Source organism: Lynx rufus, unplaced genomic scaffold (assembly GCF_022079265.1).
Source record: "Lynx rufus isolate CCGP_SWC_20201006 ecotype Redwood Valley unplaced genomic scaffold, mLynRuf1.p SCAF_15, whole genome shotgun sequence".
NCBI lineage: Eukaryota > Metazoa > Chordata > Mammalia > Carnivora > Felidae > Lynx > Lynx rufus.
In genome coordinates, this window is record NW_025814829.1 from 30,334,165 (window position 1) to 30,355,038 (window position 20,874).

A 20,874-nucleotide genomic window follows, 5' to 3' on the forward strand; every position below is an offset into this window, starting at 1 on the left:
CCAGCCCCCCACAGGCCGGGGAGACTTCTGGAGTCCCAGCGGGTCATGCCACCCTGTCTCACTCACCTTCTCCCTCTAGGCCTGCCCCACGATTACTTCCCGCCCTGTTAAATGTGCTTGCACTGGAAACTCCTCCTACACTTAGAGCTTCCCACCAGCAGGGGCCTGGGAAGCCCACCCATCTGTGTCACCTATCTCTCCCAGGCCCGGATGGGGTTCAACTCCAGGAAGGTGAACGCAGAGATGTGTGCTTCGGGCAACTACACCCATCTCCCCCCCTCTCCTTCCCTGGATCCACTTGAGCCAAAACTGTCGGTCATTTCCACACCTCTTCCTCTCTAGCGGGGCCTTCTCTTATGTCACATTCTTCGTATCCACAGGGCCTTAAGTCTCACACTTGTGTCTGAATGGCAGAAGTGGTTCCTCTCTATACTATAGAACCTATTTTAGGACACGAGTCCTCCTCCAGATGGGGATTACCAGGAATGAAGAGACATCGATTTAGCATCCCCCAAATACTATCTCTATTCCAACTGTTTAGTATATGTGAGACAATGTGCTAAGTCTCTGTGTACACAATTCCATCTAACCTTCACCATAACCGTAATGGGCTTTGTCCCATTTTACAGATGAGTTAATAAACTCAAAGAGGTTAGTAGCTTGCCTAAGGCCATTTAAGTAGTAACTGGCAGCAGTAGAATCCGAACTCAGGTTGACCTCCAAACCTCTGTTCTTTACCTGATGTTCATTTAGGGAGGCACCAACTTTCCCTTTGTCCTGAGGCTAATAGAAGACCCCATAGAGTCTACAGGCATTTGTTTCAATGGGGAAGGAGGGGTATTGCCTAAGAGATGCGACCATTAGACATATTTTCCTACTTCTTAGGCCCAAGGAGTATGGGGGAAAGGGTGTTGGCAGAAATGGGGTTCACCCACCGCTCCAGACACGACTATCTGTCTGTAGTAGAGCAACGAGGGCAGAGCGCCCAAAGGCACGGAGGTCCCCCCCAACCCAGCCACCCCAAGAACATGCTTCTCTCTAGTATTCACTGCCTCACTAGGGGCACCGTCACCCCGATACCCCTACCAGAAACATGGCAGCCAGCCTAGACTCTCCCTGCTCTGTAGTCACATCACCTGGTATCGCACATAATCGGAAATCCAGAATGGATCCCAAGTCCACCCCTTCTCTCTCCCTCATTTCCACTGTGATCCAAGCCACCGCCATTTCTGTCCTGGACTTCTGTCCCCCACCATTTTCCATATATTGACTCTTACTCCCTCCACCCCATTCTCGACAGAGCAGCCAGAGTGGGCTCTAAGGTCAACATGCAACTTAACTCCCTGCTAAAAATCCTCCAGTGTCTTGTGGTCTCCCTTAGAAGAAAAGCCCAGTATCTTTAGCAGGATCTATAAGGCTTTACACGTGGTCTGTCCCCTGCCCGCCTCCCCTTGCCCACTCGTCGCCCCCGTGTCATGCAGAGTTCCCCCTGCTCCAGACACCCTGTCCCTTCCATCCCTTCAGGTGGTTCCTGCCTGGCCCCCATCTGGGGCTCCTGTATTTGATATCTTCTGCCGAAATGCTCCTTCGTACACACCCTGTGCTTGGCAGGCTCCTTCACAAACTTCTGATCTCAGCTTACATATGACCTGCTACGTAGACCTTCCCCTGACTTCATCTAAAGATGACTGTCCCTGTTTGTCCCCCTTGCAAGCCTAGGTTTTATTCTTTCATGGCTTTCCCGCCCTTTGTCACCGCGTACGTGGTACCCTCCCTGCTCATCGTATGCCTCCTCTAGCCTGCGAGTCCCCAGAGGACAGAGCCACCATCTGTATGGAGCCAGCACCTGGCACATCATAGGTGCTGCCTCAGGTGAATGAAGGTGGTAACTCTGGAACCCCGATACAAGGTTAGGACAAGATTTAGTTCAGATTGTAATGAATAACGACTTTCCCAGCACAGTACCAATGTTGTGGGTGTTTGGGAGGAAACAGTGTTCCTTCATCCAACATTCATTTAGCCCAGAACAGGTAGGAGAGAGGTGGGGGTCGGAATGACTTGGAGACGTGGCCTACCTGATTACAACGTGTGACAACAGAAGGGAAGTCAGGCTGACCCTGTGGTTTGAATAAACACCTTGGCCATCACCAGGAAACGCAGGAAACCCCTCCGCACAGCTCAGATTCCCCCCAGGGTGGATATTCACGTGTGAATCCATACGTGTGTGTGTTATTGCCCTTAAACACATATGTACAAAGTGGACTTTGCACTCCGAGACCCTCCACTCCTTGGGCGGTAGGAAGTACAACGGGCATGCAGCAGACGTGCAATGTATTTTTTGGAGCCATTTTAAAAAGCAAGCGGAGAGAATGGTCTTGTTTTTGCCAATTATCCAGGATTTGCTCCTTGTCCTTCTTTCTAGCTATTATGTGACAGAGGTGTTTTCGATTCTTTTTGCAACTTGTTTTCATCCTGTCTAAGAAATTTTAGCTGATCAGACTCTTCCTCCCCTTCCTCAAAGCATCCCCGAAAGCTTCAACTCTGGAGGCGATGGGTCGAAAGGAAGAAGACTCCAGTTCCTGGAAGAAACAGACCACCAACATCCGGAAAACCTTCATCTTCATGGAAGTGCTGGGATCGTGAGTGCGGGAGCTGAGAGCTGGCGGGTGGCAGGGCTGCGCGCTGGGGGGACCCGGAAAGAGTTGTTCTGGGCCAGCTGCAGCTGACAAGCTGGGACTGAGGCCCCTGGGAAATCAGCCCAGCAGCTCGCAGGGAGGGGGTGGGGTAGGGGAAGTCACCGTGGGGTAGAACGGAGGACGGTTTCATACACTGGGACCCGCAGGGCATACCAGCCCTTTCCCTGGGCTCCGCGTCCTGGCCCACCCCCAGGGATCCCTGCCCTGCTTCTAGATCCGGGACAACTTGGCAGGAAAGTGGGATTCTGGAGCACTTGTGGAGTGACCCTAGAACTTTCCTGGGCCTCCTCATCCAGCTTCTTCGTTTCCCCCTGGCAGTGAACAGGTCACCCAACCCCACTGTGTACTGTAGACAGAGGAGAAGGGGCTTCTGGGCCCCAGAGAGTGGATGGGTACACATACTGGAGTCAGCTCCCCATCGAGTCTGCACTGTAGCTTAAGTGCTGTGTTGGAAAAATAAAGTCATGCCGTAGCCCAAACCCCTACCCGCCTCTGGAGTGTCTGTGCCTGCCCTTTGACAACGATTACACGGCTGGAGGAACAGAGACAGCCTGTCTGGAGCTGACACTCTGCTCAGTCCTGCCTCTCCCCCACCCCCCCTGGGGAGGGTGCAGGCGGTGACGCAGGCTGCCAGGGGCTCCGGGCCACCAGCTCCGTAGCCCCAGGACCCTAGCTGGCCTGCTAATTGGTCTGGGCTAATTGGGCCCCAGGAAGTGAGGGGCAGTTAGTAGGCTGTCCATTCAAGCAAGCTTTCCCTTTAGCCAACTCGGGCTGAGTTTAGTTCCGTGGGCCTTGGCTGGGAGGCTTGACCTCGGGCAATGACAGCTGCCCACACTCTCACTGTAGACGGAGAGGAGCCAGGCCTGGCCTGGACAGGAGGTCCCTGAGCTCTCCCTGCCCAGGCCAGCGTGGGACTCTGCGCACGCAGGAGGATCTCGGGGGTGGCGCTGGTCATCAGAGCCTTGGCCTTCCATCAAGGACCTTTGCCAAGACGGGGGTGGCTAGAGAGGGGATTTTTGGCAGGAGAGAGGGACGAGACTCATGCATGAATCAGAAATGATTTGCCAAGCATCCCGAAAATCAAGAGAAGGAGGGAGAAGGATGCCCAGGTTGGCAAGGGCTTATTCACTGTTTGCTCAGACTTGTGCTGTGGGTCTGTTAGAAGACGGAACTCAGTGAAGTCGGCCACTGCCGTCCTCAACCTAGGGGGACAGCGGAGTCGCCACTTTTTCTTGACTATTTTTTTAAGTTGATTTATTTATTTCGAGAGAGAGAGTAGGTGCTAGAGAGAGCAGGGGAGGGGCAGAGGGAAAGGGAGGGAGAGAATCCCAAGCAGGCTCCACACTCAGCACAGTGCTCGATATCACCATAGTGAGATCATGCCCTGAGCCCAAATCAAGAGTCCGTTGCTCAGCTGAGCCAAGGTGTCCCCTTTCCCTCTAACTTTTAGCTGTGAAAATAACTAAATTTTTTGAAAAGTGAAATAATAATACAGTGAACAACAAATATATACACCACCTCAATATACACCACAATTCAACAGCTGTTAACACTTCACTATATTTGTTTTACAAACTTTCATCTCTCTCTCTCTCTCTCTTTCACACACACACACACACGCACACACACACACGCACGCACTGATTTCCCTGGACAATTTGTCAGCAGTTGCACACTTCATGACATGTTACCTTTGAATCCTTCTGTCTGCATCTCCTAAAAATAAAGGCATTTTCATCTGTATCCACAATAGCATTGCGACACTCAAGAAAATCAGTAATAACTTCCCACTATCATTTTAGCATAGGTAAGTTTTGAAAACTACAGACTCCTGGTCCCAGACCTACCGCACTGGGGTTTGCGGAGATAGGACTGAGTGGTCAGGAATCTGTATTTTAAGTGCTTCTGGTGGCTGTAACATATCCAGCCCCGCACTGATCTGAGGAACTCGGGGGACCAGAGAGGGGGCAAGTCACAGCTGTTGCCGCAGTTGGGGCTGAACAAAAGCTAAAGAGAAGGCACCCCTGAAGTGCCCAGGAGGGGGACAGGCAGCCCCAAGCTGCAGACCCCATGCAGTTGTTACCAAGGTGAGATGCTGAGGGGAAGGGAGGAGTGGGTGGGGCAGACTCCTCTGAGCAGGATGTACTGGAATCTTGACGAATGCCTCTTGTCTCTAGCCCTCAGCTCTTCTGGAACAACCCACCAGTAGAGAAGGCTTTTGCTAAATCTGCCCAGAGATCACCCACAATTCCAGGGCCCTAGGGTAGCCTTATGGACGATGGGTAAAGCTAGTCCATAGCAGGGGAAATGTCACCCAGGCCCCGGTCCTCCTCCTTTCACTGCCCAGGAAGAGACATCTCCTTGGTTCTCCCCCACTTCCCCCATCAACGAGTCTTCCAGCAAGCGGAGAGAGCTGTTCAGAGCAGGAAACACAGACCAAGTTCTACTGCAGCAAAGTAATCCTGGCTCTGAAGCCTCTGCCCGTCTTGCCTTCTGACCCCAGCAACCTGAGCTGCTCAGAACTAGCTCTCTGCTCCCCACTCTGACAGATAGCACAATTAAGTCTTGTAATCCCTCTTCACTGCCCGGCCATACTTACCACACACACACACGCACACACACACACACCACACACACGCGTGCGCGCGCGCGCGCACACACACACACACACACACACACACACACACACAGTGTACAAAGCAGCCTGAGGCAGAAGAGCAGTAACACTGTCTCAAATTGCCACCACACTGCACAACCCTAGGAGGCGCCATTTGCATACACTGCAATGTAAATGCCCACCCCCCCCCCCTCGCCGCAAGGAAGGCTGGAATTTGACCTCATTCCACAAGAGAACCCAGAGTGGATATCGGCTTTGAAGTCAGCTGTACCACCCACGTACAGGCGAAAGGGAGAACTCTGAAATTGGGTCCCGGAAGGTCATAGCTGGAAGGAATCTTGAAGGCCACGTGGTTCAACTCTCTCATTTTATAACAGGGAAAGTGGGATCTAAAGAGGAGTAGAACACACAGCTAATCCCAGTCCAAACCTCTCCCTCCTCCCTCCTTCCACCCATCCACCCATCACACGTTTATTGAGCACTTTCCGTATGCAACCGGGTGGAGGACTTGGCACTCGTGCCCACTTGTGTGCCCGTATTCCCTGCGTCGTACTTCGCAGATGGTGCTGGACCCTGGCAGCCCCATCCTACCTGCTGTCCTGTGCCTCCATGCTGTTTCTTCTACCTCTTTTTCACCCCCTCCTGAGACATCACTTCCACCTTTTCGCTGGGCTAACTCTCATTCATCCCTGAAAACTGAGTTCAGGGTGTTAAGTCAGAGGGCCATGGATGACAGGCTCCTTAGCTGCTCCAAGCGATCGCTGCATGCACGTTAGAAAAAGGTGCCCTTGTTTTCTAGCCTGCTAGCTGCTGGGGGGGAAAGTGTTGTAATAATTATTGGATGAACATGTACAGCGGTTCCAAGGTGACTGGCATGTGTTGGAGTTGTGTGCCATGCATCCTGCCCAGCCAGAACAGAGGCCCTGTCTTAAATGTTCGCTGTCGGTGGTCTCATGATACCCCCTGCTTATTTGTATGTATCCATCTCTCACACTAGACTCTCAAGACCGATACTAATCCAAGCGCCTAACTAACACGCAGATTATCTGTTCTGTCAGATAATCAAGCATTCATTGAATGTCTAATAACATCTTTCAAATCCAATGTTAATTGCTCATTTGTCTGCGTTCTTCACTAGTCTGCAGGCTTCCTAAGAACAGAAACACTTACCTTTTTTATCTCCAGTGTCTGACTCAGTAGGTGCTCAATAAATCTTGATTGAAGGGATGAGTGAATGAACGAATGAATGAATGGAGCAAGCTCTGAAGGCTCTGATTAATTCAATTCCAAGTGCAGCTGGGGGAAACAGGAAACTCAGACCCAGCAAACACTAAGTAGTTTCTTTCTTTTTTTAAATGCTATTTATTTTGAGAGGGAGGGAGAAAGCATGAGAGAGTGTGAGCAGGGAAGAGCGGACGGAGGATCCCAAGCAGGCTCTACGTTGTCAGTGCGGAGCCCTATATGGGGCTCAAACTCACGAAGCTCGAACTCGCGAATTGAACCGTGAGATCACGACCCGAGTCGGACACTTAACACACTGAGCCAGCCAAGCGCCCCACACCAAGTATTTCCTAATGCAGATCCTCAAAGCCATTACATGAGCTTGACTGCTATTGGGCCCCGAGTCTAAAATCCCCAGATGGCAGGGGACGCGATGGCTCAGCTGTTTCCTCACTTAAACCCTATTGCCTCTTGTTACTACCAGGTGTTCTCCCTAATGGTATTCAACTAATAATAGTAATAACAATAATAGTGTCTGACACATGTAATTTAACAGATGTCAGGAATGCTTGTAAGCACTTTACGTATGTTAATTCATTTCATCTTCTAAACAACTCTGAATCAGATACTATTGACACTCCCACTTTTCAGGTAAAGAAACTGGGTAGTTAAGTGACTTGTCACCCAAAAAGCTGAGGTTCTCACCTGGGCACTTGGGCTCCAACATCCATGGCTAGCTAACTGGTATTCAATAGCCTGGTCTCCAGAGAACCCCCTTCAAAACGAGAAAGCTATAATTTGGAATCCTACCCTGTGTTTCCATTGGGTTCTAACCTCTCCTTCTTCAGAAAACCTTTCCAGAGCTGCTGGGTTCTGTCTTTCATTCTCATAGATCCTACTGAATGAGAGGGTTCTCAGCCCCCTTAGCCCTTGGTAATTGGCTCAAGATAATTATCACCATCTAAAACTGAGAGGGGAGTTTTGTTCCATCACTGCCTGAGCCCTGTTCCCAGTGCTACCTCCAGCTGCCATTCCAGTGTGCCACACTTCAACATGCTGGAAGAAGGCAAGTAAATTGACTCTGCGGTGGCCTCTCTTTACTGGGTTGGCCAAATGGAGAAATCTCTCCATAACAAAGCGGAGTCCCTGGGTGTCCCTTCCAAATCACAGAATCGGGAAATAGCATCCATCTAGTGCCTGAGTCTGTAGTAGAATCTTTTCTTTCCCAAGAGAAAGGACACAGGGCTCGATGTAAGATAGGCTCTACCCTCAGTACAGCTCCTCAGATACCCACAGTGACAATGGAAACCAATTACCAGCCACACCTTCCTTCATCTACCCTTTGGTTTTGCCTCTAACAATGTTCTCTAGCCAGCCAGGACTAATTTTAACTCTTGGTGTCTTCTACTTAGAGGAGCTTTTTCAGAAGTTTTCCTGGTGAAGCAAAGGATGACTGGGAAGCTCTTTGCCCTGAAGTGCATCAAGAAGTCACCTGCCTTCCGGGACAGCAGCCTGGAGAATGAGATTGCTGTGTTGAAAAAGTGAGTGGGTCTTAGGGTTGGTCGGGTACAACCATACATTACATAACATTTCCTTCACAAATTACCTTTGAGTAGGCCTGAAGATGGATTTCCACACCCAAAGGCATTACTTACTCCCTTTGATTGCATTAATGTGTCCATTGGATCAATCGGCCAAGTTAAGCCAGGCAGATGCTTCTGCTGATTGGGGGGTGGTTGTGGGGGCAGCAAACTGACTAGCAAACCAACTAATAGCAGACCTGGTTTGTGCACATAGACCAGAGAATAATTAGCTCAATGGAACAAAAATCAACTAGGGCCAATAGCAGGAAGAACCAGTAATTAAGGAAGCAGAAGATTTAGAAATTGGTTTGACTTTATTCCAAAGCAAATATAGGCTCAGCACCCCAGCCATCATGGTAGAGGCCACACTAACAAACCATCTAACTGTTTACAGCAGGACCCAAACAAAAAAGCCTTGCGGAATCCCCATGGTATGCCAAAAGTGTATTAGGCATTAGGAACACAAGAATAAGGCCTACAAAATTCCTTATCCTCAGAAGCTCACATTTTCTGGGCAGAGACAGGTGCCCATAACAAACTCTAATCCCATTAGACATGAGCCAATAGTAGCAGAAGGCAAGGCTTGAAAAATACAGAGATTCATTTTGCCTACATGTACATTTTTATGAGTATGGGGTATTAGGTACATTTTTAAGGAAGAGGCACCTTGATAGGTGAGTAGAATTTAATGGAGACAGGAGAGGCAATGCAGAAAGGGAATTCAGGCTGAGAGTAACAGAAACTCAACTGTGTAAGTGCAACGGACATTAGGAAAGAGTCGGTATTAGAAGCCCCTGAGCTTAGAGTAAGTATCATCAAGGGACAGGAGATGAAATCAAATGAGATCTGATTATAAAGGGTCTTGGCTACCATGGTAAAGAATGTTGACTTTTTTCCGTGGGCAAAGAAAAGTCATCAAAGAATTTTTAGTAAGGAATCACATGATCAGACTTCTATTTTAGAGCCATGCCTCTTAAGCATGGTGGAAGATAGATTTAAGACTTTCTCAATAATCTAGACAATGGATGAGGATACAAGCAAAGGTAATAGCAGGATCATGTGGCAGCAAGAAGACTGGATTCAAGAGAGAGAAGTGATTGGGCTTGGGATCGACTGCTTCGAGTATAAAAGAGAAAAGTACTAAAAATGATGCTGAGATTGAGCGATTTGGTGGATAGTAATGTCATTGCTTGGATAGAGAACAAAAGGGATGTGTAGGCTTGAAGGAAATAGAAAGAAATTTGTTGGAACATATTGAATACGTGTATCCCCCAATCTCTACATGGAGGATGCTGGAGATACCAGTTTGGACTCCAGAGAGATTAGAACAGAGATGGACTGTGGACTCATTGAGAGCAAGGACTATGGTGGTCTTTCTTACCATCGTATTGTATCATCAGTCCCTAACAGCATAGATGCTTGGTAAAGATTTGTTCAGTAAATGATATATTAATGTTAGTATTGTCAACTTGTAAGTGTAATTGAATCCATCAGGTACCCACTGCAGTTGGTCTATAATTTTAGAAATTAAACTTAAAGATGTTTAGATACTGTTTATTATGTGTTTACTATTCCCCAGGCACTATACTAAGCATTTTGCATGCATTGTCTCTTTTAATCCTGATATAACCCTATGAGAGAGATGTACTTTACAAACCAAAAAAGTGGGGCTTAGAAGATTTAAGAAAACCAGCCAGTCATCCATTTCATAAGTATCTCATCCAGATCTGAACTCAAACCCAACTGACTCAGAGTCCAAATTCTTAACCCCTATGCTACCCAGCCATGAACCAAACTTCCTAGAAAGATTCTTCCTATGCACAGAATTGCTGCCCGGGAAGCCAAGCCCCACGGCAAGTATGATTATTCTGCTTGCCTTGGCCCGTGAGTAATCCCATTCAGAGAGAACCTAGAGCAAATTTTCCTGAACACAGCATTACTGACATTTTAGACCAGATAATTCTTTATTGGGGTGGTGGGGTGGTGGACTGTGCATTATGGGATATTGACCGGCATTCCTGCTTCTGTCCGTTAGATGCCAGTAGCTCTTACCCCCTCCCGAGGCACAATAACAAAAAATGTCTCTAGTTATTGTCAAATATTCCCCCAGGGACAAAAGAGCCACTGGTTGAGAATTACTATCAGCAACAAAGACATTCCACAGAACTGACCCCAGAAAATAGCATCTTCCCGGCTTCTCAAAATATTCCGGAATAAGAATTTTGCAACACTACTTCCGTGGTTACCCACGAGGAGGCTTAACTAACCCGATTCTCTTCTGCTGCAGTCCACTTTCTTCGAGGATGTTTCTGGATACCCATTTTGTAAAATAATCTAGTTTGGGGTGTTCCCTTGGCCTTCTTCAGGTATTTTAAGTTTCTCTTTTGGCAAAGTTTAAAGAGATTTCTGGAGTAGCCACAAAATATTGGTTCCCTGAAGGCAGAATGATCAATTATCCATTCAGAAATATGGATTGAACACCACTCTGGGATCTTTAAGATTTCTTTGTGACCACCTATTTATTAGGAAGGTTTCACAAGGATCCACTCTTCCTAAATATTGTCATCAAAGTCTCTAACAGAAATAAAAAAGTCCATTCTTTGTCTGGACACCTAAACCACGTACCATGATCCTTCCTTTTCCCCAGGATCAAGCATGAAAACATCGTGACCCTGGAGGACATCTATGAGAGCACCACTCACTACTACCTGGTCATGCAGCTGTAAGTGAAAGGTGACCCACTTCCTCTACAGACATCTCTGGGGGCCTGGGAGGCCTAGAGGAAGCTGCTCGGTGGTGAGGGGAGTACGCTGATTTAAAAGATGAGATCAAGAATTAGTTCAAGAGGCTCTCAAATGCTAAGATTTCTCTCAGGTTAAGTATGCCTCTGGTCATGAACATGTTCTGTGTGGACCGAAGGGTAGAACTAGGACTGATTATTGAGATGGTCTGTACCACGACAGCCTTACCGATCATTAAAATATTTTTTTAACGTTTCTTTATTTTTGAGAGAGAGAGAGACAGAGCACAAACAGGGGAGAGGCAGAGAGAGAGACAGACACAGAATCTGAAGCAGGCTCCAGGCTCCGAGCTGTCAGCACAGAGCCCAACATGGGGCTTTAACCCATGAACCGCGAGATCATGACCTGAGCTGAAGTCAGATGCTCAACTGACTGAGCCATCCAGGTGCCCCTAAAGTATTTGCTACAAGTCAGCTAAGCAACCCCGGCAGCAGCTGTGACTCCAACCCATCCATCCTCCCCTGTGCCCCAGCCACTCCCCTCAGACTTTCTGGACCTCCCCACAATGCTACAGTTGAAGGGATAATGACTGGCATAGCAGGGAACCCTCCAGAACCCTTCTCGGGCGCCACGGCTTGAGTCCATTTTGACCAGTCAGTCCACCAAACTAACGTTAAATACTTTAATGCCACTCTAGGGTAAAATTACTGTGGGATTAGAAACCACACGACACAGATTTCAATTTGATACATATATAAAAAAAAAAGATTTTCTCAAAAGAGATCCATCCAAAGTTAAAAACAGGCTGTGACTGTGTGTGTCCATCTGTGGGACAGAAATGGTGCCTCCCTAGAAAGGTCTCCACATCATTGTCATATATAAATAGGAGTTCTGTCTGAGACTGAATGCTGTAGGAGTTGGTCGGTGCTCCTACAAGTGCTCAGCCTTGGACTCAGAGAAATTTCTATTTATAAAGTACACACACACACACACACACACACACACACACCACTCTGCTATCTCTATGGCTAGATGCAATATTTTTGACTAACAGGCTGATTCCTCAGAAACTTTAATGAGTTGATTCAGGCCTAAGCAGCCTATTAACTCCAAGGCTCACCTGAGGCCCAGTGACTAGAGGGAGCAGGTGGTCAAGGGAGCGAGGTTGGGGATAGGGGTGCAGAACAGCATTAACAAATGAGCAGGGACCATGTGGCACCTTAATGAGGCCAATTCAACAGGATTAGCACACATTTAGATAGCCAGCTAAGGGGAGGCAGGGAAGCGGGCAGATTCAGATATCACCGAAGAGTGGAAAGCCTATGAGGGTGCCAGCTCTAGGACCCAGGCCACCCCGTGTCAGGAATTGCTGGTTGTGCATAGAGACTGTCTTTCTCATGGGCCTCTAGATCCTATGGCAGAGCCCAGAGCTTCAGGACAGAAACAAAAGGAGTAGGGTGGTGTGCATCTTGATTAGAGGAATTCCCCTTCCTCATCACTGCATGGTCCTATGATGTGTGCACGTCCGCATCCAGTGTCATGGAACAGTGACAAGGGGGCGAGGACTGTGAAAGAGTTGGAATCCCTGGCCCATGAAATGTTTATCCCAGGGAAGGCCTCAGGTGAGCATTTCACTGTCTTCACATACTTGAAGAGATCCACGTGAGAGGGTGGTATTCTTGCTCTGCGTGGCCCCAGTGGGTAGAAGGGCTATCTGCTGGTGGAAACTACAGGGAGTGGGTTCCGTCATAATATACAGAAATATTAAGAAGGCGGTGAAAGATAAAACAGTCTGTCTTAGGGGTAGTGAGTTGTCGGCCTCAGAGGTGTTTCAGGACGAGCTAAGAAACTTCTTGGCAAAAATAGCGTAGATGGCATTCAAGAGATGGGGAGCAGAGTGGATCTGAAGCTCCCCTGAATCCTAAGATCCCTTACCATTGGAGTCTCCCAGCAGCACTAGAACTCCACCCACAAGTTCGGCAGTCAGTAGCCCAGTTTTCCAGTGAGGACAGAAATCCTGACACGAGCACAATTTGTGTCACGTGTACACCTCATTCCTGTTTTGCCTCATTTCAATTTCACCTCTTCTTTCATCATGGCCCCTGTGTCCTAAGTCAGGAAAATAGGCAGCTAAGCGTGTGTCCACTAAGGGATTATTGGCTTCTTGCTGAACTCTAACGAGGGGCATTTTGCACTTCAAAGAAGTGTCTAGGGAGAGGGAAATGGTTGGCCCAAAGAAATGACTCACTCGTGATATCATTCCACCACCCAAAGGAGGTATTCTCAAACCAAGGTAGACCTCCCTACCTAGGCCGTGGGCACCCACCCGTTCTGCCACTGCTGTGTCTTCAGAGCTACAGAGTAAACGCACTTATGACCCTCTGACCCGGAATAAGACCTGGATTCCTGTGCTTGCCCCTCTGCCCACAGTGTTTCTGGCGGGGAACTCTTTGACCGGATCCTGGAGCGGGGTGTCTACACAGAGAAGGATGCCAGCCTGGTGATCCAGCAGGTCTTGTCAGCAGTGAAATACCTCCACGAGAATGGCATCGTCCACAGAGACTTGAAGGTGCCCGAGTGGGAGTCCTCAATGGGAAATAGAACGACCCTTCAGGAAGCTGCATGGGTCATGGGCAGCCTAAGCTGTGTAAAATGAGAGGGTTGGACCAACCTCATCATTTGTTGGATCCCTTAAACAAATCTTGAATGACTGAACAATCATTGTTAATTTTCATCTCAGCCTCTTCCTGAACTTTGCCCTAGGCCTCACCCTATTAGGATACCAAGAGAATGCACATGTTTCTTGAACCTAGCCACACTCAAAATCAGAAGAAATAAATAGTAACTGGAGGCCAACATTGCATCAGGCACACAGTAGACTTTAGAAAGGTCAGAGACAATTAACTATGGTTTGATTTCCTCAAAAAACAGTCTTAGGGTAGTTGGGGCTGAGGAGAGGGAGGGAGTAGTTCTTTAATGACTACAAAGATGAGCAACCTGGGGGCCATAAGCAAAATACAGAGTGCTCAATATGGGGTGGGGAGCTGCAGCTAGGAGGAAGGAGGGAAGAACTGGGGGACATGAGCCTGTCCTTGAAGTCAGGAGCCCAGAGCGTAGCTTCCTAAGAAATTCTCTATCAGGGGAGGAAAATAAACATGTATTTCAGATGATTATATCCTACACTGCATGGTATTGCTCTTCTCCCACAGCCTGAAAACCTGCTGTACCTAACCCCTGAAGAGAATTCTAAGATCATGATCACAGACTTTGGTCTGTCCAAGATGGAACAGAGTGGAGTCATGTCCACTGCCTGTGGGACCCCGGGCTATGTGGGTGAGTCTGGGGACAGGAGGAAGGTTAACCAGTTGGCTGCATTCAACCTCATGGATATTACTTAACAGAGAGGGGTGGTTATAAGGAGACAGGGTTCAACTTCAGGGGCAATCCCAGGAGAGCATTCATTATGAGGCTTAGGGTAAATCCATGTATCTCTGGAACTACCCCTACTGCTCCCAAACCCTACATCTTTAAAGACAGCCTACCCCTGAACTCTTCCAACAGCCCCTGCCTATACTTGCCTCTCATTATTTTGGCTAACTTCCTGCCTTTGTCTCTCCAGCTAAACCAGGGGCAGAGACAAGATCACAAACCCAGAGATCGTTAGATTGCCAAGGGTTTGACCGCTAGCCGCCCCTTTTCCTTTTTCCCACTTCCACAGGAGACTACAACCCACCAGTTGGTGGTATCCCAGAGGCATAGTGTTGAGTTTGAAGCCGAGGAACTCAGGCATGCATGCTCCCGCCCAAACGTATCCCCAAGAAAACATCCTAGGAAACTGGCAGAGGCGGGACTTCCTGCCTAAACAACAGGCTTTCAAGGCCCCCCAAAAAGTAAGGCAGGCAAGTTACCGGGTGAAAGCATCCCCAAAATTCATGGGGAGAAAACCAAAACTCAGAATGTCCACTCCTGCCCCTTCCCTCTTCACTACTCATCACCTGGTTGAGGATGGTAGTAGGAAGGAGAACTCTAACTTAAGAGGAAATCTGCTCTCACCCCCAAAGAGAGGTCAGTTAGTAGGTACTGAGTCCCAATGAGTACAAATCCCTGGGATCTGGGATAAATACAGAAAGTAGCCCTCTACTGCTCCCATTCAGAGGAAGACCTGGCTCATTTTCTCAGGGAGCTCTCAGTCTGATACGGATAACTAAGCCTTGCCCTCAGAAGGTACCAGAGACAGATGGAGCAGTTATCACCTGCCCTCTAAGAGTTCCTCATTTTAAGAGGGATGACTCAGTTTCTGCCCTCAGGGAGATCCCAGTCTAGTGGGAGAGAGATTGCCCCTACTTGGCAGATGTCCCCATCAGAACACAGACACACAACCCCAGCCCTGGGCTAACCCATCTGTGTGGGGAGACATAGACCTACATCTGATGGGGGCAAGGTAGCCCTGGAGATTCCCAGTCTGATGTAAGAGTCATAGGCCCTGTCGTGGGGACCTTCCAGGTTGATGGAGGAAGATTCAGTCAGATGGGAGAGACACTGTCCCCGCCCTAGGAAAAGTTTCAGTGATACAGAAACACTGCCATCCCAGGAGCTTTCCTAGTCCTCTTCTCTAAGCCTCATCCTGACCTTCAGCCCTCACCCCTCGGCCCTCTCTTCTTGTCCCAGCCCTGACTCTGCCTTTGGTTTGTTGTAGCTCCGGAAGTGTTGGCACAGAAGCCCTACAGCAAGGCTGTGGATTGCTGGTCTATTGGCGTCATCACTTACATATTGTGAGTAGAAGCTGTCATTGGCTCAGTTCCTGGGAAATCTCACAACCTGCTCATCCTTTCTCTCCCCTCCCCTATTTTAGCTCCTCAAGCAACATCCACCTCCAAAGCATGTGTATGTACACGTGTGCATGTGTGAGTGCTTGCATGCATGTGTGTGTGTGTGCGTGCACGCACACACACACACACACACACACACGCGCTTACTCATGCACACAGCTCCAAAGGTTTCTGTCCTGGTCTCCACCAGATTATAAAAACAGAGCTCAGTGTGAACCCACTGTTGAGCCATATGGTACTCTCTGTTCCTGCACCCCACCCCCATTTACTCTATATAAATGTGTTGAGTCCCGCTGTATGGAATGAGCAATGGAAAAAGGGGAGGCCAAGCCAAGCTTGGAAGTCAAGTGGGTACAATGTTCACATCTCAAATTTCTCTCCTGGCAAGTCAGCCCAAAGCAAAATGATGGCCCGAATGAATCTGGTCATTGTTCCTCTTCACATATTCTTGGGCTCTCCTTTACTAACCTACTCATCACCCCTTCCCCACCATTCCTCTTCATCTATAGCAGACTCTGCTGTTAGGAAAATAACCTGTCATTTACCCCTTAGTGTGGATTCAGTTCTCTATTTCCTAAGCTTATGTTGAGTAACTACTGTCACTCATTCATTTACTTAACAAATATTCATTGATTGTCTATTCTGTGCTAATAGCCTAAATAATCCCTCAGGAAACTTACATTCAAGCAGACATTCTATCATCCCTCTTAAAGATCTTGTATACATCATCTAAGTGTCAGGGGAGGTATAGGAGAGGTGGTGAGAGGTTTGGGGGAACAATGCACAAAGGGGCCTTCCAGGGCTGCCTGTTCCAAGCTTTGGCTCCTGCATAAACACTTGATAGGGCCTGCATCGTTCCCGAATCCACCTGTTCATACTGCTGATTGGAGAGCCTTAGCTCATGCCTGTGTATAGTGGAGGCTAGGCAGAAGGGAGAGGCTGGCTCAGGGAGACTGGGGTTGTTTAGCAGCATACCTCCTTCCGTGTTTCACTGCAGGTTGTGTGGGTATCCCCCCTTCTATGAAGAAACTGAGTCTAAGCTTTTCGAGAAGATCAAGGAGGGCTACTATGAATTTGAATCTCCATTCTGGGATGACATTTCTGAGTCAGGTAAGGCTACCAGGTGTGAAGGACAAGATGACAGGCTCAAGGCAGAGGGTGCCAAGAGAAAAGAGCTTAACAAAAGATGACAGTCCTGGCTCTTGAAAGTCCCCAGGGAAACTTATAGACCAGGCTGCCAGGGAAGTGGAGAAATCTTTATCTGGCTCAAAGGCCAAATAAATTATTTGCATCCAGTGTTTAGGCTTTTGTTTTCTGGAGGCAGAACCACAGCATACCTGGTAAAAGAGGGGAGGTAGTTTAGATGAGGGGCCAGGAGGGCAGCTTGAGGCACAGGGGAATGTTCCAGGCAGGAGCAGCAAAACCAAGGCAAGTTTTTCCTTTCAGATATCAAGACCGAGAGTATGCAATGTCTGTATGTGGGAGAGAAGGCAATCATTACATGTTGTGGGGCCCATTAAGTGCAGATCAGCGCCGGGACAAGGCAGCATTCACATGTGTGCCCACGTGTGGGTGCCTGCCCCTGAATGGTGCAAACGAATACACTCGTGGCGTGCAGGCACGTTGGTGCCTCGTGATAAGAGATGTATCTGCAGTGCTGTGTGGGTGAGGCTACGTAGAGCCTCTCTTTGGTGGTTTATGGTGGGTTGTCGTTAGGTGGCTTGGATTTTTTTTTTCTCTTTTAAGACTCTTAAAATTGCCTCTTTGGAAGATTAACTAAAGATGCATTCATTGCCACCCACCAGCCCGGAAGTGAATTTCCATCAGTCACGAAATCTGGCCCTTAGTTGTGTCTTTGATTGCTCCCCTTAGCCAAGGATTTTATTTGCCACTTGCTGGAGAAGGACCCGAATGAACGGTACACCTGTGAGAAGGCCTTGAGGCACCCCTGGTGAGTGAGGATGGGGTGGGGTCTGGACCCTAGCCTTTTGGTTCCCCAGATGCCATGATGACTCATTCACATGGTGTATCCCCAGAGTTTGCTTGCCCTGAGCTCTTTACTCTTGCAGCATCCAAGGAGCATAGACTTGTCTATCCGGTCCAGCTAGAGATGCAAACAGCATTTAATGAAGTGGGTTCTGACCCAGACGTGGGGGCTGCATCATCTCGTCAAGGGCAGGAGACAGACACAACCAGGCTCTGTCATCAGTACTAGGATGCAACCATCCTAGTACCAGCTGTGCAAGAGGCACCGGGAAGAGGCAGCTGTGCCCTGTCCTTAAGAGAATCATCCCAACTGAGGCAATTTGTGAGGAATCACAAAGCAACCAATCAGTAAACTGAGTAAATTAAGTCTTGAAACACTTTCTTTTCTCATGCAACACCCCTGCTCAAGATTCCCAGTAGCTCCCCACTTCCTACCACAGCAAGCCTAGATTCCTGTGCCTTTTCAGGTTTTCCCCATTCTGGCCTGACCCTTTACCTCCAACTTTATTTCCCCCAATTCCCGACACACATCCTCTATTCCAGAGAGGCCTAAGAGTTGCATTTCTCTTCCTGCCCTCCCCTACCCCATATACCAAGCTCTTTCCAACCTACACCTGGGGTCATACTATTTTCACCACCTAGAATGTCCTGCCTCTTGCCTTGTATGTAGCATCCTTGAGGACCGGAGCAGTTTCTGCCCTTCCCTGATGCCCTGGCTCCTGCAGGCCAGGTACCCCTCCTCACTTCTCTTCATCAGTCACACAGCTTACATGAATGACTCTAGTTCATGGCATGGAACAAGGCTCCACGCCTACACTGGAAAGCCCCAGGGATCAGGGTGACATCTGTTGCTACTCTGCGTCCCTAGTACCTAGAAAGTACTGCACCCATGGCAAATGTCTAAGGAACACGTAGAAATGGATGATGAGGGCAAGGGCAGCCTGTATTGGGCGGCCTCCTTCAAGAAGGCTTCCAGGAGGAGATGGGTTCCAAGCAAAGCTTTGAGCTAACAGAGAGGGACAACCCAAGCACCCTCTGACACAGGGGCTGGTAAGCCTTGTTTGTGAAAAGCTGGAGAGTCAGTATCTTAGGCTTAGCCGGCCATATCGTCTATACGGCAACTACTCAGTCTGCCCTTATCACCTGGAAGTAGCCATAGCTCATACCTGAATGAATGGGCACATCTGTGTCCTAGTGAGACCTATTTACAGAAATGGGCAATGGGTAGATTTGGCCCACGGGCCATAGTTTGCCGACCCTGCTGTAAAGCAAGATTTTGGTTTTGCCAAAGCATTGGCCCCCTAATGACCTGCCCAGGGGGACAGAGGAGCCTGGTTCCAGCCCATTCCTACGGTGGGTCACTCTTCTTCTGAGTTCACTCAACTTAACTAGGACCTGCATGCACAGCTCCCTGCCCAGCTCCTGGATGAGTCCCATAATCACCCACTAGCCAGGTGTCCCTTCTATATCTACAGGATCAATGGAAACACAGCCCTCCACCGGGACATCTACCCATCAGTCAGTCTCCAGATCCAGAAGAACTTTGCCAAGAGCAAGTGGAGGGTAGGTCGCCCTTTCTGGGGAGGTAGCAGGCTCTTCTGGGCCACTGGAGGCTGAGCTGGGGCAGGGCTGGTGGAGGGGCTGTCCTTGGGGCTTCCTAGCAGACACTGGAGCTCCCTGGACCCTCTCTGAAATGAGAAGTGGGCAAGTTTCAAGAGGCCACAGGGCAAAGGGAAAGTTTGAGCCCTGCAGCCCTCTGAGAGCGGAGGTGGCCAGAGGCTGCTCTTGTGTCTCCTCAGCAAGCCTTCAATGCAGCAGCTGTGGTGCATCACATGAGGAAGCTGCACATGAACTTGCACAGCCCAGGCATCCACCCAGAGGTGGAGAACAGGCCTCCCGTCACTCAAGCCTCAGAAGCCTCCAGACCCAGCTCCTCTGAGCTCACCATCACCGAGGCACCTGCCCTGGACCAGAGTGGCGCACTTCCTGCCCTGCCCCGGCTGCCCTGCCAGCACGGCCCCCGGACCGCTGCGCCCGGTGGCAGGTCCCTCAACTGCCTGGTCAATGGCTCGCTCCGCATCAGCAGCACCCTGGTGCCCATGCAGCAGGGGCCCCTGGCCGCTGGGCCCTGTGGCTGCTGTTCTAGTTGCCTGAGCATCGGGAGTAAAGAGAGGTCCTCTTACTGCTCCGAACCCACACTCCTCAAAAAAGCTAACAGAAAACAGTACGTATTTTCAGCCAAAGACAGAGGCCTAGCCCTGCTCAGGCAAAGGGACTGAAAGACACTGACCAGAAGGAGGAGGCTCTGCAGGGTGGGAAGAGCTCTGGATCAGGGGTCAAGGGAAGTGCCTCCAGTCCTGTCCCTCCCACTAGCTGTGTGGCTGCTGACAGATCAGGCAACGTGTCTGTTTCTGGTTTGCTCATCTGTAAAATCCTACCCACCTGCTCAGCCTCCCTTTTAAGGTACTTAAAAGTTTAGTGAAGCAACAGGAATTATAAATGCCTGCAGAAAACTGGGCACGTGTGAGTGATGCGCACTAGATTCCTTGACTTTCCAGAACCGCTGTGTTGGGGGAGGAGGGGAGCTTCGTTGTCATCTTGGTCTTTTCAGCAAGGGCTTGTACTTTCCAAACCTTGATAAAGGGAGGGCTGAGTGGATGCCACAGTCACGGGGAACCACCCAGATCTTCTTGCTTCCACAAATACTTCACAGCCTGCTGCCTCGTTTGCTTTCCAGGAACTACAAATCAGAGGTCATGGTGCCGGTTAAAGCCAGCGGCAGTTCCCACTGCCGGGCGGGGCAGACTGGAGTCTGTCTCATCATGTGATCCCCGGAGTCCACACCTGTGTCAATTTTCAGGTGAGGCGACCAGAGGTGGGAGGGCCAGGGCGGGGGGCTCGGGGAGGGTTTCTGGCCCAGAAGGAGAGCCCCAGCACAGGGTCTGAACGAAGGGGTCTGAGGGGCACCGGAAGCGGCAGGCCCACCCCCACCCCGAACCCATTTCCTCTGCAGGGGAGTTGTCATCTCTTCTCTACCCTTCCAAACCCGGCATCCACCCTGCAGCGGGGAGGAAGGCGGAGCAAGTGGAGCAGGGCCTGGCAGGAGTGGTTTAGGGTCGGAAGCAGCACGCTGCCGCCCGGGGCAGACTCTCACGGAAGGCCCAGCAGTGAGCCCCGAGGCGCGGAGGCCTCGTTGAAGCC

General features: G+C 49.5%; 1 protein-coding gene across 1 annotated transcript; it reads left to right on the forward strand.

The window, feature by feature from the left end:
• Positions 1 to 2,535: 2,535 nt before the first annotated feature.
• On the forward strand, positions 2,536 to 20,501 carry CAMK1G (calcium/calmodulin dependent protein kinase IG). The gene is made up of 11 exons (XM_047077277.1): positions 2,536 to 2,639; positions 7,947 to 8,075; positions 10,765 to 10,839; positions 13,289 to 13,427; positions 14,068 to 14,191; positions 15,555 to 15,630; positions 16,685 to 16,797; positions 17,560 to 17,638; positions 19,149 to 19,236; positions 19,473 to 19,897; positions 20,411 to 20,501. The coding sequence occupies exons 1-11, from the start codon at positions 2,551 to 2,553 to the stop codon at positions 20,499 to 20,501; spliced, it is 1,428 nt and encodes a 475-aa protein (XP_046933233.1). The 5' UTR covers positions 2,536 to 2,550.
• The last annotated feature ends 373 nt before the right edge of the window (positions 20,502 to 20,874 follow it).